The sequence below is a fragment of the Gymnoscopelus braueri genome (assembly GCF_963280865.1).
Source record: "Gymnoscopelus braueri genome assembly, chromosome: 23".
Taxonomy (NCBI): Eukaryota; Metazoa; Chordata; class Actinopteri; order Myctophiformes; family Myctophidae; genus Gymnoscopelus; species Gymnoscopelus braueri.
This window is the reverse complement of record NC_137625.1, coordinates 19521694-19539290: the sequence shown is the minus strand read 5'-3', so window position 1 is coordinate 19539290 and position 17597 is coordinate 19521694. Positions and strand designations below refer to the sequence as shown.

The 17597-nt window shown below is 41.2% G+C and overlaps 1 protein-coding gene across 1 annotated transcript in view; it reads left to right on the top strand.

The window, feature by feature from the left end:
* ptprb (protein tyrosine phosphatase receptor type b) overlaps positions 1-6363 on the top strand; it is a 66138-nt gene extending 59775 nt beyond the window's left edge. Inside the window, exons 36-40 of the mRNA XM_080421848.1 lie at positions 926-1048; positions 3488-3651; positions 3823-3958; positions 4464-4584; positions 4885-6363. Of these exons, the coding sequence (XP_080277974.1) occupies positions 926-1048; positions 3488-3651; positions 3823-3958; positions 4464-4584; positions 4885-4907 (567 nt within the window). The 3' untranslated portion in view covers positions 4908-6363. The remainder of the gene's footprint in view (positions 1-925; positions 1049-3487; positions 3652-3822; positions 3959-4463; positions 4585-4884) is intronic.
* Positions 6364-17597: the final 11234 nt, after the last annotated feature.

The following is a 17597-nucleotide window of genomic DNA, read 5'->3' as shown; positions in this document are numbered from 1 at the left end:
CTCATGGCTCCCAAACTATGGAATAAATTCCACACTGCAGTCAGAACTGCAGACTCACTCCCAATTTTCTGTATGAAGACCCTCCTCAGATTCCACTAGCACACCCCCTAGCACTTCACTCTCCTTGTATCACTCCTTGATGCTAGTTCATTATGCAGATATATCTCGTTACCTAGCCGACCACAAATGTTAAGAATGTGGTTTAGATAACAATGAAGCTAGCATCTGTCTTAAAGGAGGAGTTCACCCAAAAAAAAATCTTATTTTCTATCAATTACACACCCCATGAAGCCTTGATTTCATGGATTTGTTTTTGTTTTTGTGGCATTCCTAAGACAATAATTTGATGACCGTGTGTATTTCCGGTAGGAGACACAAATAATCTACTTTGTGTCTCCTACCGGATACATTAGCCGGTAGGAGACGGGAATCAAATTATTAGCTTAGGAATGCGACAAAAACAAAAAAGAATCCATGGATTCAAGTCTTCATAGGGTGTGCAATTGATAGAAAATAAGTCATTTTTTGGGTGAACTCCTCCTTTAAAGGTGCTAGGTTCATTGCAGTCCACTCAGTGAGTGGGCGGGGTCTATGGTCTGGAGCCAGGCTATGTTTACCTGGCATCCAAGCTTCTTCGAGGCACTACATTGTTCTCTCTGCACTCTATCAAAGTGTATGTCTGTTTACCTTCATGTTTATTGACTAGACCTCTAGCTTACTCTTGTTTATTCCGATTTCGCAATTGTAAGTCGCTCTGGATACGGGTGTCTGCTAAATGCCTAAATTGTTCATTGTGTGTGTGTGCGTGTGTGTGTGTGTGTGTGTGTGTGTGTGTGTGTGTGTGTGTGTGTGTGTGTGTGTGTGTGTGTGTGTGTGTGTGTGTGTGTGTGTGTGTGTGTGTGTGTGTGTGTGTGGTGTTTTGTAGGTGAAGTGTGATCAGTACTGGCCATCTGACAGAGACCCCCTGTACTACGGTGACCTGGTCATTCAGATGGTGTCAGAGTCTGTTCTGCCAGAGTGGACCATCAGAGAGTTCAAAATCACCTCGGTAAGACTCACTGACTCACTGACTGACTTGTGTGAGTATACAGACGCCTTCCTCCAATGAGAGAATAGAAGTACATTATAAAACCGCTTTTCTGACTTCTCTCGCATGTCTGTTGAACTCATGTTTAACCCCTTAAGCCCCATGTATACTACGTTGTGCGACGAATAGCAAAACAATCTATAGGCTCAAGAGAAACTTTGCGAAAATGTTGCCTATTGCCTACAGTATGCCCAAAATAGGGATGCCAGGTTGAAAGTGATTTAAGTCCACATGAAATGGCAGTTCAAGAGTATATCACTTCCACATTGTGACATATTATGAAGTGAAACAGCATAGGCACGTGGGACATAACGCTGAGAGGAATTTGACATTGACACTTACAATTAAAAGTTGAAGGTTGATTGATGGGTGGATGTCATGAATTATACTGTATGTTGACATTCGTTGCAAGCACATTGTTTACAAAAACATTGTTTCCACAACCATGGATGTGGATGTGATCTAAGGGTTAAAATGGCTTTTTTTCATTTCATCTTGACTTTAAGCAGATGTGTAGAGTACCATATATTTAAAAACATTTGACGTCATTTGATTATATACCTGTATTTAAAGAATACAGGTATTAATTACCGACATCATCAGAGCAAGTGGAAAGGTATACCAATGAGTTCCACGTACTTATGTTCTAGCTTCCGCAAGTCAGCCCATTCTATCCACAATCCACCACTGCACAATAGCAAAATATGAATATGTATGCATTGCCATTTGGCCTATTCACAACCATCGGAGATAAATATCAGTGCCTGGCTGAAAATAGGCCCATCACTCAAGCTAATATTAGCCCATAATGGATAGATTTGCCACACATTGTATCACTCAGAGAGAGACTTGTTTGTGTATTATTTACCTTTTTTTACCCGTTTTTTTCTTTGTGGGTCGGTCTTACTCACTTTTCCTGGACCACAGCTGTGCATCCTGAATTCTCAAGCTGCTGCTGCTTGCTTTTCAACACAATGTTTGTCATTTAAGGGGCACAAAGTATAGTGAGGACCATGAGGATCTATGTAATCAGTGCAAAAACGTGACATCGTTCGCCCAGTTTAGAGGACAGACTTGGTTGAGTCTGTGTAATTTCCCTCAAGATAAATGCTATTCTAATATCTAACGTGGCGATAATGCGTCATTCTTTACTGTGGTCATGGAGAAACCAGTGATACTGTAGGCAGTACTGTTAAACATGTCCTCAAGGGTATGGTTAGCCACATGTGTGCGAAGCATGCAGCGTGAGCATAATCATTAGAAGTTAACAGGAGAGATTAAGAAAAATGATTAACTGGATCCCTTGTTGCCACAGCAATTGATACGCAGTACATTGGCAACTACTGTAGTAAAGGCCCCCCCAGTGCTGTGCTGCAGCCTTCTGTAATGAATGGCATGGTTGGAACACATCATCAATCACACTGCATGTCTGACATAAGTGCAGTTTAAACTGTTAGTTTGCGGTTCACAGAAATATGAAATAAAATATGGGATTTTACATGCATCTAACTACTACAGACGTACAGAGTACAGGATGAAATAAGAAAGTCTGGCTGCCTGCCTGGTCCTACCTGTGTACGTAACCAGGAGTGAAATGCTCATTTGGAGTATGAGAGATGTTTAATGATAGTTGAATGCTTAGCTGTCTCTCTCTCTCCTTCCATCTCCCTAAGAGTGTGCTGAGACACTCTCTCTCTGGGCCGCCCTCACACATTCACAAGCGGCAACGTGCCATGGGGGAGACGGGGGGGACACTGCCGTTTCAATTAATTTCCTATGGAAGTCAAGTGGTTTTCAAGCGTCCGACGTGTCGCGGCCCGTCCCTCGTCTCCTTCCTCGCGGCCGCTTGAAAACCATGTGACTTCCAGGAAATGAATTGAAATGACCGCTTCCCCCCGCCTCCCCCAGCGTATCCGACACGTTGCCGCTCGCGAATGTGTGAACAACGTCATGGACACAATATCTCAATATATTTTTTATATATCATTCTCTTCTCTTGTTTCCTTTACCAATGCCATTGACAGCTGAATGTCCACTACCAAATTGAGTCAAGTTCCTGAGGTTTCCAGGGGGTCCCCACTCCCCAACATGATTTATACTAAGAACCAGATGGACATGTAACTCTGAGAGTAAAAATGGTACCAAATATACTATAAACTGTAACAGGTCCATTTTGTTTTCATTTTGTACACTCTCAGATCTAAATTAACAGAATATTACAGTGTACATTGGGGTCCCGGAGATAGAATTTATATCAAATGGGGAACCCAATGCATATCAAACTGGGGGTCCTTGGAATGAAACATGTTGAGAATCACTGCGCTAGGTGTTTCAGTGAACTCCCTGAACCCACCCAAACTGCACCTATGATGTCTGAGTGTACTGATTCAATCCTAACAGGAGAATGGGTCCACTTACCCGCGGGTGGTCCGTCATTTCCACTACACTGTATGGCCGGATCATGGAGTTCCAGAGACCACCCAGTCACTGATCCAGTTTGTCAGAACAGTCAGAGACTACGTAGACCGCTCGCCTTCAACTGGAGCCACTGTTGTGCACTGCAGGTAAGGGATAGGAGAGTTTTAAGTGTGTGTTCACAAGCATGGGAGTGTGTGTGTGTGTGTGTGTGTGTGTGTGTGTGTGTGTGTGTGCGTGTGCGTGTGCGTGTGCGTGTGCGTGTGCGTATGTGTGTGTGCTTTCTTTTTTGTGATATACTGTGTGTGTGCGCGTTGCAGTGCTGGAGTGGGTCGTACAGGGACATTTATAGTGCTGGACAGGGCTCTGCAAGAGCTGGACTCCAGAGGAACCATCGATCTGTACGGCTCTGTGTTTGACCTGCGCCTTCACCGCTCACACATGGTTCAGACGGAGGTACGATCTTGTACATCTGCTATTTTTGATTTAAATCTTGAAAGTGTGAGAACTACTGATTTAGAAGGTATTTGTAAAATCGGCATCAGGTCTTAACCCTTTAAGACCTAGAACGCATCTGTGTCACTTTAGATTTCTTTGGCTATTCAAAAATAGCAGATATACAAGCTCGTAGCGCGGCACCGAGTGCCGCGCTACGAGCTTGAAGATCTGCTATTTTTGAAAAATCTTGAAACATTTTATTTTTTATTTTTTTCAAAAATAAAATAGGATTTAGAAAACATTTTTAAGAATCCCCTCAGGTCTTAAAGGGTTAATGGGTTAAACTCATCCCCTATCCACAAGTTTCCTGGGCTGTGTGGGTATCACTTCCTGTCGATTTGATCCAATGAAATCCAATGAAATCCAATGATATCCAATGAAATCGACAGGAAGTGATGCCCACACACAGCCTAGGAAACTTGTGGATGCTTGGTGTGTAACTGAGTATGTGTTGTGATTGCAGTGCCAGTATTGCTACCTCCACCAGTGTCTGAGAGATGTACTGAGAGCCAGGAAACATCGCAATGACCAGGAAAACCCTCTCTACCCCATCTATGAGAACTTCAACCCTGAATACTGCCGTGGTAGGCACACACACGCATGCAGGAGCACACACACACACACACACACACACACACACACACACACCCCCACACACACACACACACACACACACACACACACACACGCACGCAGGAGCACACACACACACGCACACACACACACACGCACGCACGCACGCACGCACGCACACACACACACTCATAAATAGTGCTGTTTCCATTTGCTCTATGACAAATGGTTTCAATTATTTTAGCTCGAGCAGGCAACTGAAGCTTCAAGTAGAGGGGTAAAAAAAACCACTTCTCTTTCTCTTTCCACAGATTTCATCTATACAGGACGCTAGAGTACAACGGAATTCCATTCTGCACAGAAAGAGGAAACAAGGGCCAGTTAGCGAGCAAAGCTAACTACTGTAGCTACAGCATAATGTTAGCAACATTATATAGGCCTATTATAGAAAACAAAAATGGTATTAACACTAGATAAACCTACAGAAGGCAGGAGAGGCCATGGGTGTAATTATTTTTCACGTTTTTCTTCTTTTGTTGTTTTTTGATAGACAAAAAAGACAACCCAAACCCGCCCCTGCTCGCTGTGCCTGCCCCTCGAGTATTGTTTTCCTCTGATCATGGTCATGTTATTTTGTGATCAGAAGAAAATAACATAAATAAATAAGTATATGAAGGAGAGACAAAATGATATACATTCGGATTTTGATTTCTGGAGTATTTACCAACACATTTTCCTGACGTATAAATACAAATATACATAAAATGTAGCCTATGTATATTTTCCTAGATAAAATATTTTAGTTTGATCACAGTGTTAGCAGCATATGTGTAGCACTATAGCACACACAACTGAAGGATTACAGGGATGTAAAGAGCCATCTTTTTATTTTATTTTTTTATGCTGTCTACTGCCACTGCTCATTAAGCTGTTTATTTAAATGGAACACATATTGCTGTATGTACATATTGATGTAATACTCTTTTTATATGAATTATCAAATCTTCAAGTTATGCTGACCTTAAACATTTTAAACCACTTTTTTCTTTCTTTTTTTTATAAAATAAAATACAAATCCAAGGAGTGCTTGGATTATCTCAGTAATATTGTTTGATGCAGTTATGTATCTTGGTAGTTAAATTAAGTACTCCTTTGAAATTCCACCGTAAAACACTGTACACTGACTGTACACAAGTCCATCTTGTGTACAGTTGCTTGACGGTTAAGGGCTTGTTATACCGATCTACAAGCTCATAATGCGTCACACTGCAATGTGCTGTGTAAAATCTGTGGATGACAATGACTATGCAAGAGGAGTAGGTGTCACTTTAAGAAATCTGCTATTGCAGCCCAATAACTTCACATTAAGGTCTCTGGGAAATGTAATTTCTTGACAGATGAATTGTTATAGCATACAAAATGTCCAAGACTGAAAAATGCATTTCTCGTAAGTATGGTCCAGCTTGCCAGAACAAATGTAGTTGGGATAGGATATGAGCTATGTTTGTTTTACTTCTAAGTGGGTGAAATGCATTTTCCAGTCTTCAAAGTTGCTTACTTATTTTACTTCATTTGTTGTGCCAACCATCCTAAAGAATGTACACAGAAGTAAAATGTGACTGTGAACTATTGCTTTTGTATATATACAGTATATACAGTTTTCTTGGCTGTCTGAAGAAGTAAACGTCTCACTATAAGTGATGAGATCAAATGTATCAAATATATGTTATTACCCTGCCCAGATTAATTACTGTTAGAAAAATTACTCAAGAACTGGTCAGACTTTCATGATCAGTAGGTTGCCCCAAAGAGATTATTCGCTTTTGTGTCAAAATTACATAATCTGTCATATCTCAGGAACAGATAGACTTGTTGTTATGTTATGATTGTTTATGAAAATAGAGAAAATACAGCAATAAAATGCAGTGTAAAAGCAATATAGCCTACATGTATGATCATAAGGTGTTGATTTTGTTTTGTTCAAGTGAAACTTTTAATGTGTGCTAGATGCAAAACAGATAGCATTGCAGATACTTTCTGTAACAAAATATTTGCAGAAAATTATGTCAGAGTTGAATGTCATTGAAGTTGTTAACTACAGCACACTATACAAAATTGTCAGATTTAAGGGATTTGTTTCATGACTTTCAATAAACAACAGGTAATAATTTCCCCCTAAAAAAATCCTGTGCAGAAGTTTTGATGTAATTTCATGTGTAAGAATGAATTATATTTGTCCTGCAGTTTTTTTTAATGTAGAAAGTCCATAAAAGTCCAATCCCAATCACTTCCTGTCACCTCCTTTTCATTATGACAACACTACAGGGCTCCTTTCTTTCTCTCTTTCTCACACACCTAACCCAACCATGATATAGTCTACATAATGTTTGCACACTGTATTCTTGCATCTTCACTTTTTGCTTTGTTGAACAGACTGAGAGAACGCACGTTTCAGTAAGGAAGACCTTCTTCAGGGTATACGTTGTCAAAAGCAGATCCTCCTTTTGACTGATTTCCATATTGATCTAGGACATGCGAGTGTAGAACTGGGTAACCTAGATATAGATGTCAGAGGAACTTAAAAGAGAAAACGCCCTGTTAGTAGAAAGCCAGAGTTCAACCTAGTCCCTGTCGGGCTCGCATCCTGCGTGATATTTCAGTCCTGGCACTGAAAGGTGGTACTGTAGGAGTTAGATATGCAGTGGTCCCGGTCGTCCTGAGTACGTCCTGATAGAACGGTGATTAAGAGCCAGTGGTTCTCAAAGTGGGGTACTTGAAGGGGTTCAAGTGGGTCCCCAGCAAAATTGTTAATATACATCACAATCAGTTAAAAAAAATTAACCCTTTTTTATATTTCAGCTTTCAAAATAGCTTTCAAAATAGCTTTCAAAATAACTTTCAAAATAGCTTTCAAAAAAGAAAAAAGTTTATTAAATGGATAATTTGCAAAAAATAGGGAAGCCAGGGTTAAGGTGTGCCATGATGTACAGCCATAGTGTACAGCACAGCACATGGATGGACTTCAGTCACAAGTTCCAAAATCACTGAGTTCTGGGAAGGGTAGCTCTGTAACTGCAAGACCCGGTTATCAAAGATAAGCAGCTGATATTCAATGTGCCAAAGTATGCCTTTAATTTGAAGTTAGGTCAATGCTATCTCTCTACTGGAGCAATTGGTTTCATTGATCTTCAGTCGAGGTCGTCATGGTAATTGATTACTGCAGAGTTCTGCTTCACTCAAACATTTAAGTGAGCTATTGATTTTGTACAGCTCACATGCACACTCACAAACAAGCCTGTTGGTGTTCACAGACAGAAGTTCACACTCACTACAGTTAGACCACAGTTAATGAACATTTCATAATAGATTGACCTTCAGTAGACACGTAGACTATTAATGGCGTTTACACCAGGCTGTGCCATCAGAGGTCTCGCGCACGCACACACGCACGCACGCACGCACGCACGCACGCACGCACACACACACACACACACACACACACACACACACACACACACACACACACACACACACACACACACACACACACACACACACACACACACAGAGGCATAAAGAGACTGCCAGCTAGTTCCATTGGGAACAGACCCCCTAACAATTCAATTCAATTCAATTCAAAGGGCTTTATTGGCATGAGAAAACATACGTTTACATTGCCAAAGCAGAAAGCACAATACAACAATACAGCAATACAATCAAAACAAAAAATATGTACATTTGAAAGTCAGAATCTTCAATAGATCAATTTCTATGTACCAAGATCACTGGGTGCAGGTATAGTGCCGGAATATACACAATGATTAGTCTTTAGGGTGGTTGTGTTCCGTTTGATATCCTTTTCCTATCACAGCAACTCACGAATCTTGCTGCTGTGTTTGCACATTGTTGTACTTCGCCCAGCAGATATGGGAGTTTTTTGTCATGTTTTCAAAATCTCCGTGTGTGGTTGTAATCTGTGGGAAGTATGTGTCTCTGATGTCTTGGTACAATGGACAGACGGTTAGGAAGTGTAGCTCGGTTTCCACTTCATTTTGTGTGCAGTGGGTGCATAGTCTGTCTTCTCTCGGGATACAGGTCTGCCTGTGACGACCTTTCTCGATCGCAAGACTGTGCTCACTGAGGGCGCTTTCACACTATGGTCCTGGGTGCACACCCCGGACCACATGGCAGATGTTGTGGTAGTGTGAATGTAGCGAACCGTTCCCCGTAACGCATCACCGTACCGTACCCGAAACCACCTTGGGAGGTAGTCTCGGGTCCGATTGCTGCGGAGTCGGGAACGGAACGCGGCAGTGTGAATCCATCCGTACCAAGAGAAGGAAGTGGACTGCTAATCATATATCATTTATATATTTTTTATAATGACGCATTATTTTAGCTGGGTTATACCTTCTCATAGTTCTACTTGAATGTTGACAAGAAATAATAATCCCGCTAGTGTTTGAGTAGCGCGAGCCGTGAAAAATAATAAACAAAAAACACATGTGTGGCGAACGTATTTATAAGGATAAATACACCAAGGATTAGTCCGTGACGTCATACCAAGGATGCGTCCGTGACGCCAATATCATATTAACAGACAACGTTACATTTCGAGGTTTCAAAGACCAGTGCACACACTGCTTTGGTTGTGTATTGTTGATCTGTTGTTATTATAACTCAACACAACGTCAGGAACACAGTCAAACTTTATTATTCACTCTAGAGTGACTTTTCTTCTGTGAATGACATTCTATCTCCCAAAGCCCCATAGTCCACAGCGCCCCCATGAGGCACATATTTACCATTACTGTTAAATGAAATGGTCTCGAGTCTTGGCCAGTGTGAATGCTGGCCAGCCAAGCGTACTCGGAAACGGTTTGATTCAAACGGATCCAGTGTGAAGCCGCCCTGAGTCTGTACCTAGTTAAGATTTTTCTTTGTTTTGGGTCAGTCACGGTGCTCAGGTATTCTGCCACTGCGTATTCTCTGTTTAGGGCCAGATAGCATTCTAGTTTACTCTGCTTTTGTGTTGCTTCTTTCCAGTGTGTCAGGTAGTTTTCCTTTTGCTGTTTTATAATTTGGTTTAGTCCAATGGGTTTTCTATCTTGTGGCTCTGTTTGTGTTTGTGCCTGGAGTTCCAGGGCCAGCTGGCTGAGGGGGCATCTCTCTAGGGTTTCGCTGTGTGTGAGTGCCTTGTTATGGAGTGCATCTAGGTCGCTTTCTTTTAGGTGGTTGTAGAACTTAAGTGCTCTCTTTTTTATTTTGATAATTAGTGGGTATCGTCCTAATTCTGCCCTGCATGCATTATTTGGTGTTTTTCGCTGGGTACGGAGAATGGATTTGCAGAATTCTGTGTGTAGGGTCTCGGTTTGGTGTTTATCCCATTTTTCAAGGTCATGGTTTGCTAATGGTCCCCAGATCTCACAGCCATAGAGGGAAATTGGTTCTATCACAGAGTCCAGTATTTTAAGCCAGGTTTTAATTGGGATGTCTATTTTGATGTTTCTTTTGATAGCATAGAATGCCCTTCTTGCCTTGTCTCTCAGGTCCTTTACAGCTTGGTTGTAGTTCCCTGTGCTGCTGATGTTTAGGCCAAGGTAGGTATAGTTTTTTGTTTGTTCTAGTGGGATTGTATTTAGGAAAAATTGATGGTTTTGGCGGCTGGATCTTTTTTGAAATATCATGATTTTAGTCTTAGTTAGGTTCACTGTCAGGGCCCATGTCTGGGAGAATTTGTGTAGGAGATCAAGTTGCTGCTGTAGTCCTTCCTTGGTTGGAGACAGCAGCAGCAGGTCATCTGCAAAAAGTAAGCATTTGATTTCTGTGTTTGCCAAGGGGATGCCTGGAGCTGTGGACTGTTCTAACGTTTTTGCTAATTCGTTGATATATATGTTGAAGAGTGTTGGACTCAGGCTGCATACCTGTCTAACTCCTCCGCTTTGGAGGAAAAAGTCTGTGTGCTTTTCGCCTATTTTAACTGCACATTTGTTGTTAGTGTACATTGATTTTATGATGTCATAGGTTTTCCCCCCAATGCCACTCTCCAACAGTTTGTACATCAGACCCTCATGCCAAATTGAATCGAATGCTTTTTTGAAGTCGACAAAGCAGGAGAATAATTTGCTTTTGTTTTTGTTTAATTGGTTGTCAATTAGGGTGTTTAGAGTGTAAATGTGGTCTGTTGTGCGATATTTTGGTAGAAAGCCAATTTGTGATTTGCTCAGGACATTGCTTTCTGTGAGGAAGTTTAGAATTCTGTGGTTGAGGATCATGCAGAGGATCTTTCCGAGGTTGCTGTTTACACAGATCCCGCGGTAGTTATTTGGGTCATATTTGTCTCCACTTTTGTGGAGTGGCGTTATCAGCCCTTGATTCCATGTGCTGGGGAAGATCCCAGAGCTGAGCACGATATTTAGGAGTTTTAGTATGGCTATTTGGAATTTGAGGTCGGTGAATTTTATCATTTCATTTAGAATACCGTCTGCCCCGCAGGCCTTCTTGGTTTTAAGTGTTTTTATTTTGTCTTGTAGTTCTTTTAGGTTGATTTGGGAATCTAGTGGATTCTGGTAGTCTTTTACGGCTGACTCTAGGTTTTGTAGTTTATCTTTTATTTGTTTTTGCTCTTTGTTCTTCTCGATTGGGCCAAAGAGGCTAGAAAAGTGGTTCACCCATATATCTCCATTTTGGATGGGTAGTTCGTCCTGTTTTAGCTTATTAAGTCTGTTCCAGTTTTCCCAGAAGCTGTTTGTCTGTATGGAATCCTCGATATCTTGCAGTTGGTTTCTAACATGTTGATCTCTTTTTTCTCTAACACTGGCAGAGTGTGGCTGAAATAACTTATCGGGACAGTCCAAATGCATTTCTGGTTTCCCAGAGTCTTCCCTCGTGACTCAGGTAATACATCATGCAACTCACTGCATGCCCATGCTACCATATGTAAGTACATTCACAGGCACCCTTATGTTTGTTGTCACTTTCTCCTGGACATGCAGACATATTTTTTTGCTGTAGGCAGTAGTGGCATTATAAAATGCTGAAATTAACTGCACAACAGCTGTTGGAAATGCAGGTTCCACACAGAGATTCCAGACCAATATCACTGCGTAGATATTAGATATTAGGGGGAAAAGTACAAACTTTGGCAGGCTACTAGTCCATGTTTTGTAGTTTTTGAGATATATAACATTTTTTTTTAAAGCAGTGATATGTCAATGGCAAAATGGACATTTAAAGGGAAAAAAGTGCAAACTTTGGCAGGCTACTAGTCCTACATACGTACACCTAGAAACCCCATTCAGACTTTAAAATGTTCATCTTACTGTGAACATGTTTGCCTGAAAACGAATCTTTGAAATGTTTCATAGTTTCAGATATATAATCCTTTAAAAGTTTAGAAATTTATAATGGAGGCAACTCAAAAAAACACTTTCACCTAGAAACTCCATTCACACTTTTTATAATTCATCTTACTGTGGACACAAATACTTTTTACTAGTTTTTGAGATATTATCTGAAAACTTTGGCACCTCGCTGTTCCTTCATACTTTAACCTGTATAAACTTGATTCACAATTGAAAAATTCCACCTTACTGTGGACATGTATGCTTGAGATTTTTACTTTGAAATAATATGTAGTTTTGGAAATATTTAACATTAAGCGCACAATGCATTGTCAATGGCATTGGCCATTTAAATGCGAAAACAGTTATTAGACCCGTGGGAGCCAGATTGCTCAGATGCTGAGGTTCCTGTGCTGGGATTCAATCCCATGACCTTGTGGTCTGAAGTCAAGAGCTCTTCCGACAGAGCTAACCAAGCACACTGACATTACATGAACGTGATGGGTCAATCCACCAAATCAATTAAAGGCATTTGGCTCATGCACTTTACAAGTGGGCTTATTGTCAGCAACAGCCAAGAACGCAGGAGTCTATCCCTATTACAGCACTAGACCCCAGGGAGACAGACACATGCTGATTTGCCATTTCCAGGATTCGATCATATGACCTTGTTGTTTAGAGTCAAGAGCTCTTTCAACTGAGCTACCCAGACATAAGAAACATTGTACATTGACATTGCATGAACGTGACTGGTCATTCCCCCAAAATATTTAAAGGCACATTGGGGACTGGGGCTTGAATATGGAATGTCTGTGCTAGAAGTCTTATCAATAGACCACTATACCATCACTCGGTCACTCTCTGCAGACGTCTCTTAGTACTCTTGAAGCGTTCTTTAGTATGTTAGCCTTCAGTTAGTAAAGTTGAAATATGTCAGCATTTAAAGCTGCATCATGTAGCTTAATAAATAAATAAATGTATTTATTTATTACATTATGTTTTTTGTATCATTGCGTTTTTAATGTATTTCATTGTGGATTTTATTTATTTCATTGTTGTATTTATTTATTTCTTTTTGGACTTCCATAGGGGTCCCCAGCCAAATACATGTCAATTTGGGGGCCTTGTCCGGTGTAGATACTGTATCTACAATGATGCGTTGTGAGCTTGCAGATCAGATGTTTTTGTAAATTTTATTTATCGGGCTTAAGTGGTCACTTTTTTGCCACCCTCTAGTATTTTTTAATGAAATGACGCCTCTGGTCTGCACACGAGGTAAACATAGCAAAGGTTAAGGGTTTTAAAATGAAAAATGTATTAGTGTGGATGTGGCCATGAGAAACACTGCTGAATTACCATAAAGCTTGGACTAAAAGGGTGCTCTCAGCATTTAAAGGCTGTGCTTCAAACTTTACAAGACCCATTTATAGCTTATTTCAGGTCTATAAATAAGCAGTCAGCATCAGAGAGAGAGAGAGGTGACGTGTGGCCTCAATTAGTTCTCCATTCTGCTGATCAGCAGCCTACAGTGGTTAGTATTTATGGAGGAGAGAGGCCGTCGGTTTGCTCACCCCCGTGAGTGAGTGTGTGTTCAGCACCAGTGATAAGGTGTGCCTGAGTTTGTACATAGTGTTGAAGTGTGTTGGTACATAAGGTAGTCGATGATGTGATGTTAGTTTAGTTGACAAGAGTTGTGTTTGTGTGTGTTTGTTCCAAAACAAACATCCAACTGGTGCAGAAATGCCTACTCAGCGACGGTGACGGTGGACGCTTCTCTGGCAGCAACACTGTCATTTAATGTGTGTGTGTGTGTGTGTGTGTGTGTGTGTGTGTGTGTGTGTGTGTGTGTGTGTGTGTGTGTGTGTGTGTGTGTGTGTGTGTGTGTGTGTGTGTGTGTGAGAGAGAGACCAGGCATTCTGCCAACCATTTTCTCTCATCACATCATCAGGTCTCAGCACAGCTTCTCCCCTGAGGAAACCCTGTTTTCATTAAAGCCACTATACTGTAGACATGAATTTACTGCCTATATACAGTGACCTCCAGAAAATCTATTTTTTAATTAATGCAACATGCCAATGTGTTCCATTTTATCACTGTTGAATAATAAAGAACTTGATTGTATTGATCAACATCTGGGACTATTGTACTACAAACTACTTGGTACTTTGCAGTACACACTGCACCCAGCTTAAGAACTCAGCTTAAATAAACCTGAACTAAAATGATCAGAATCAGAATTATTCTTATTTATTTGTTTTCACATATAAGGAATTTGTTATAGTTGGTGCATTACACTGAATATCACTATGGAAACATTTGCAAATTATTTACAACTATTGACTAAAGATAGTCCAGATTCTGAGCATGTTATATGCAATTGTATACTGTACATTGTAGCTACAATACAGAGTATAGAGGCTGGATTACATAACTTAATCCGTTTTAGATTGAGTGTGGAGGAAACACTACCCTTCCTCTTTGCCTGGCCTACTTGTTGTTAACTAGTTGTACGAACGCTTGTTTTATTGTTGTATTGTTTTATTGGATCTTGTTTAGTCGATACACTTATTTGTTTTAGCTCGTTCTCATTTGATTTTGCTATTTTGTCTCATCTGTTTAAGAAAGTAGGTAGCTGATATATTGCACTTTTACCTTAGCCCTAGGTATACTCTTGGTTGCTTGTTTTTGCAGGAAATGCACTTAAGACTTCTAGTGATTAGTAGTTTCGTTCCCTACCTATGTTGAATGCACTTATTGTAAGTCGCTTTGGATAAAAGCGTCTGCTAAATGACTGTAATGTAATGTAATGTGGAGATGCCAGACAGAAAGAAGACAAATCTCCTGTCTGCGTTTGAGACAAAGAGAGACATAAAGGGAAAGAAAGAGGGGAAGGGTTTGAGAGAAAGTTGGAAGAACAAAATAGGTTTTGTTTCTCAAATCACTGCGCTTGTCTGACTGGATTACTGTGAGAGCAGGGGTAGAGGAGGGAGGAAGGTGGTCTGCTATCAGCATTTTCTCTCCAAGGTGAGAGGGTTTGAGAGTGTGTGCGTGCGTGTGCGCGTGCGCGTGCGTGTGTGTGTGTGTGTGTGTTTGTGTGCGTGCGTGCGTGTGTGTGTGTCTGTTTCTCTGACATTGAATATTCATTGATTTGAAAGAGTGGTTTAGGTAGAGGGATTGAAGTGGGTGATTGAAGTGCCTGGCCCTATTGAGAGAGTGTGTGTGTGTATGTGTATGTGTGAGCGTGTTTTGGGGTGGGGAAGGGGGGGCTGTTGAATGAGCAGATTGAATGAGCCCATTCAATCTAGCTCATATTTCTGATGGAGATTTGTGAATGGATGAATGGACAGAGGCAGAGATGATGGGGACAGATAACAGGAGACATGGCTGGACGTGCGTCAGAAAAAAAAGAAAAGAAGCAAGATGGGAGAAAAGGAAAAACAGAAGGTGGAGTGTGGACACGCGCACGTACGTACGCACGCGCACACACTCACATGCGCGCACACACACACACACACACAAACAAAAACACTACAGAACACAGCAAAATAACCTAAAAGTTAAAAGTCGACTTGAATGATCTTTCTTCCTCTTTCATTATCGCTCTGTCGCTCTCCTTTCCTGCTGTGCTCAATTAGTTGACCTTTTTTTATTTGATTCAATGTTACTAAACCATATTGTTTTCTTATTGGATCACAAATTCTGACCACAGACATAAGTCAAATAGACATGTAGAGAGCGAGAGAACAACTGTCATATTGTTTTGAAAGAGTCTGTTTTAAATGTGCACTTTGAACATCAGTCGGAGACAACAGTAAGTTGTAAAAAAAAGACAAAACTATTTTGTTTTATTTAAAGAACATTTATTCAGGCACTAGTCATCATCATCTGCATCATAGCTACACATTGGCAAAGCAGCAAGTCTCTAAGGATACAACAGTGAGATAGTTCAGAACCGATGGTGAATTTGGAGAGACATTGGGGGGGAAAAACATACAGCAGTTAATTGAGAGGTATGGACAAAGAAGAGTTTGTGCAAAATGCTATGTCTGTTTTGAGGGAAAGGGTTACCTGATGTTATTGCTTCCTCTTAAAATGATGATAATAATTACAGCCTCCATAACTGATGGTTCACTAGTAAGAGACCACACCTCTACTTAAGTTTAACAGTTTATTGAAACGGAATGAGATGAATGTGGAATGGGATGAGGAACCCAAGGTTAGGGCGAGACTCAGGGTGGGGGCGTAGTCTCAGGAGCTGACGGCCATCATTGCTCTACTCGGGGAGCGGTCGGTCGTCTCTGCTCCGTCACTGCCCCACCTGGATTCCTAGAGAATAGAAGAAGAAACGGAAGGAAGGAGAGAGAGAATCGAGAAGGAAGGAGGCGGTTGGGGTGGAGGGGGATGACAAATTGAAAGCAATGAAATGCAGGAATAGTCGAACTACAAGCGCAATATTCACGACCCATGTTTGGTCTGCTGTGAAGCAGAACAAGCTGGTCGAGAGATGGCAGGTGTATTTATACTGTGGTGATTGCAACAAGGATTGGCTGTGGTGAGTGGAGGCAGGTGTAGTGGATGCGGTTGATCGTGAAAGGGGAGTGGCTAATGAGTGAAGGCAAGTGTGGTAGATAGGGAAGCATGGAGAACGGGGCGTGGCCGTGATAAGCAGAGGGTGGTCTCTACTCCCGAACCTACGTTGTCAGACAACTACATTTCTCATCCAGTTTCTCATTGAGACATGTTGAATGTCTATGAAACCTCCCTTACAGCAGAGGGCGAGGTCACAGACGGGGCTACATGAAACCGTAAACGGGTATAAAAAACATGACAATATTCCCTCTATTAGAGTTGTTCTTTGTCTATGACCACATCAACATATTTCATGACAGTATTCTGGCTGGATGACTAACACTGCTGCTGTTTTGTAAGAGGCTCAGGACAGCCAATGCTTATTGGCTGATCTGGGCAAACATTTAATAAGAGAGACTCACAGTTTTTGTAAAGAGAGAATACAGTACTTCAAGCAATGTTGAACTTTGGTAGAACCTTTGGGTTGTGTAGCTACCTGGGCATGATATAAGTCCAAATATTGTCAATGATCTTTATCTGTGTTCCATAAACAAGAACAGTCAATGGTGAATTGTGGACAAAGGATTCTGCCAATTCTGTGTGTGTGTGTGTGTGTGTGTGTGTGTGTGTGTGTGTGTGTGTGTGTGTGTGTGTGTGTGTGTGTGTGTGTGTGTGTAGAAATGTTCAGAAACAGCAGGTGGTGTGCTTTAGAGTGGATATGAGCACTGAACAGTAAATAGAAAACAGGCTTTTGTGGTGATGCGAGGTTAGTGTGTGTGTGTGTGTGTGTGTGTGTGTGTGTGTGTGTGTGTGTGTGGGGGGGGGGGGGGGGCACACGTGTGAGTGTGTGTGTTAAAAGTGTCACTTGGCTGGAATCAATTACTTCCAGTTCCTTGATCACAGAGGCAACATTTACGATGGCTTAAGTATATATGTTAAAAATATTTTGGAGCTTCCATGCAGTTATAGGGGACAGCAACAGCCTTGTTTGTGCAGGCAGTTGGGTATATTGTAGAAAGTATTCTTCAAATTAAAATATTTTTTAAAAATAAGCAAAAACTCACTCCAGGTCATGGTACAGTATATTGTCATCATATCACAACTAATGGGGT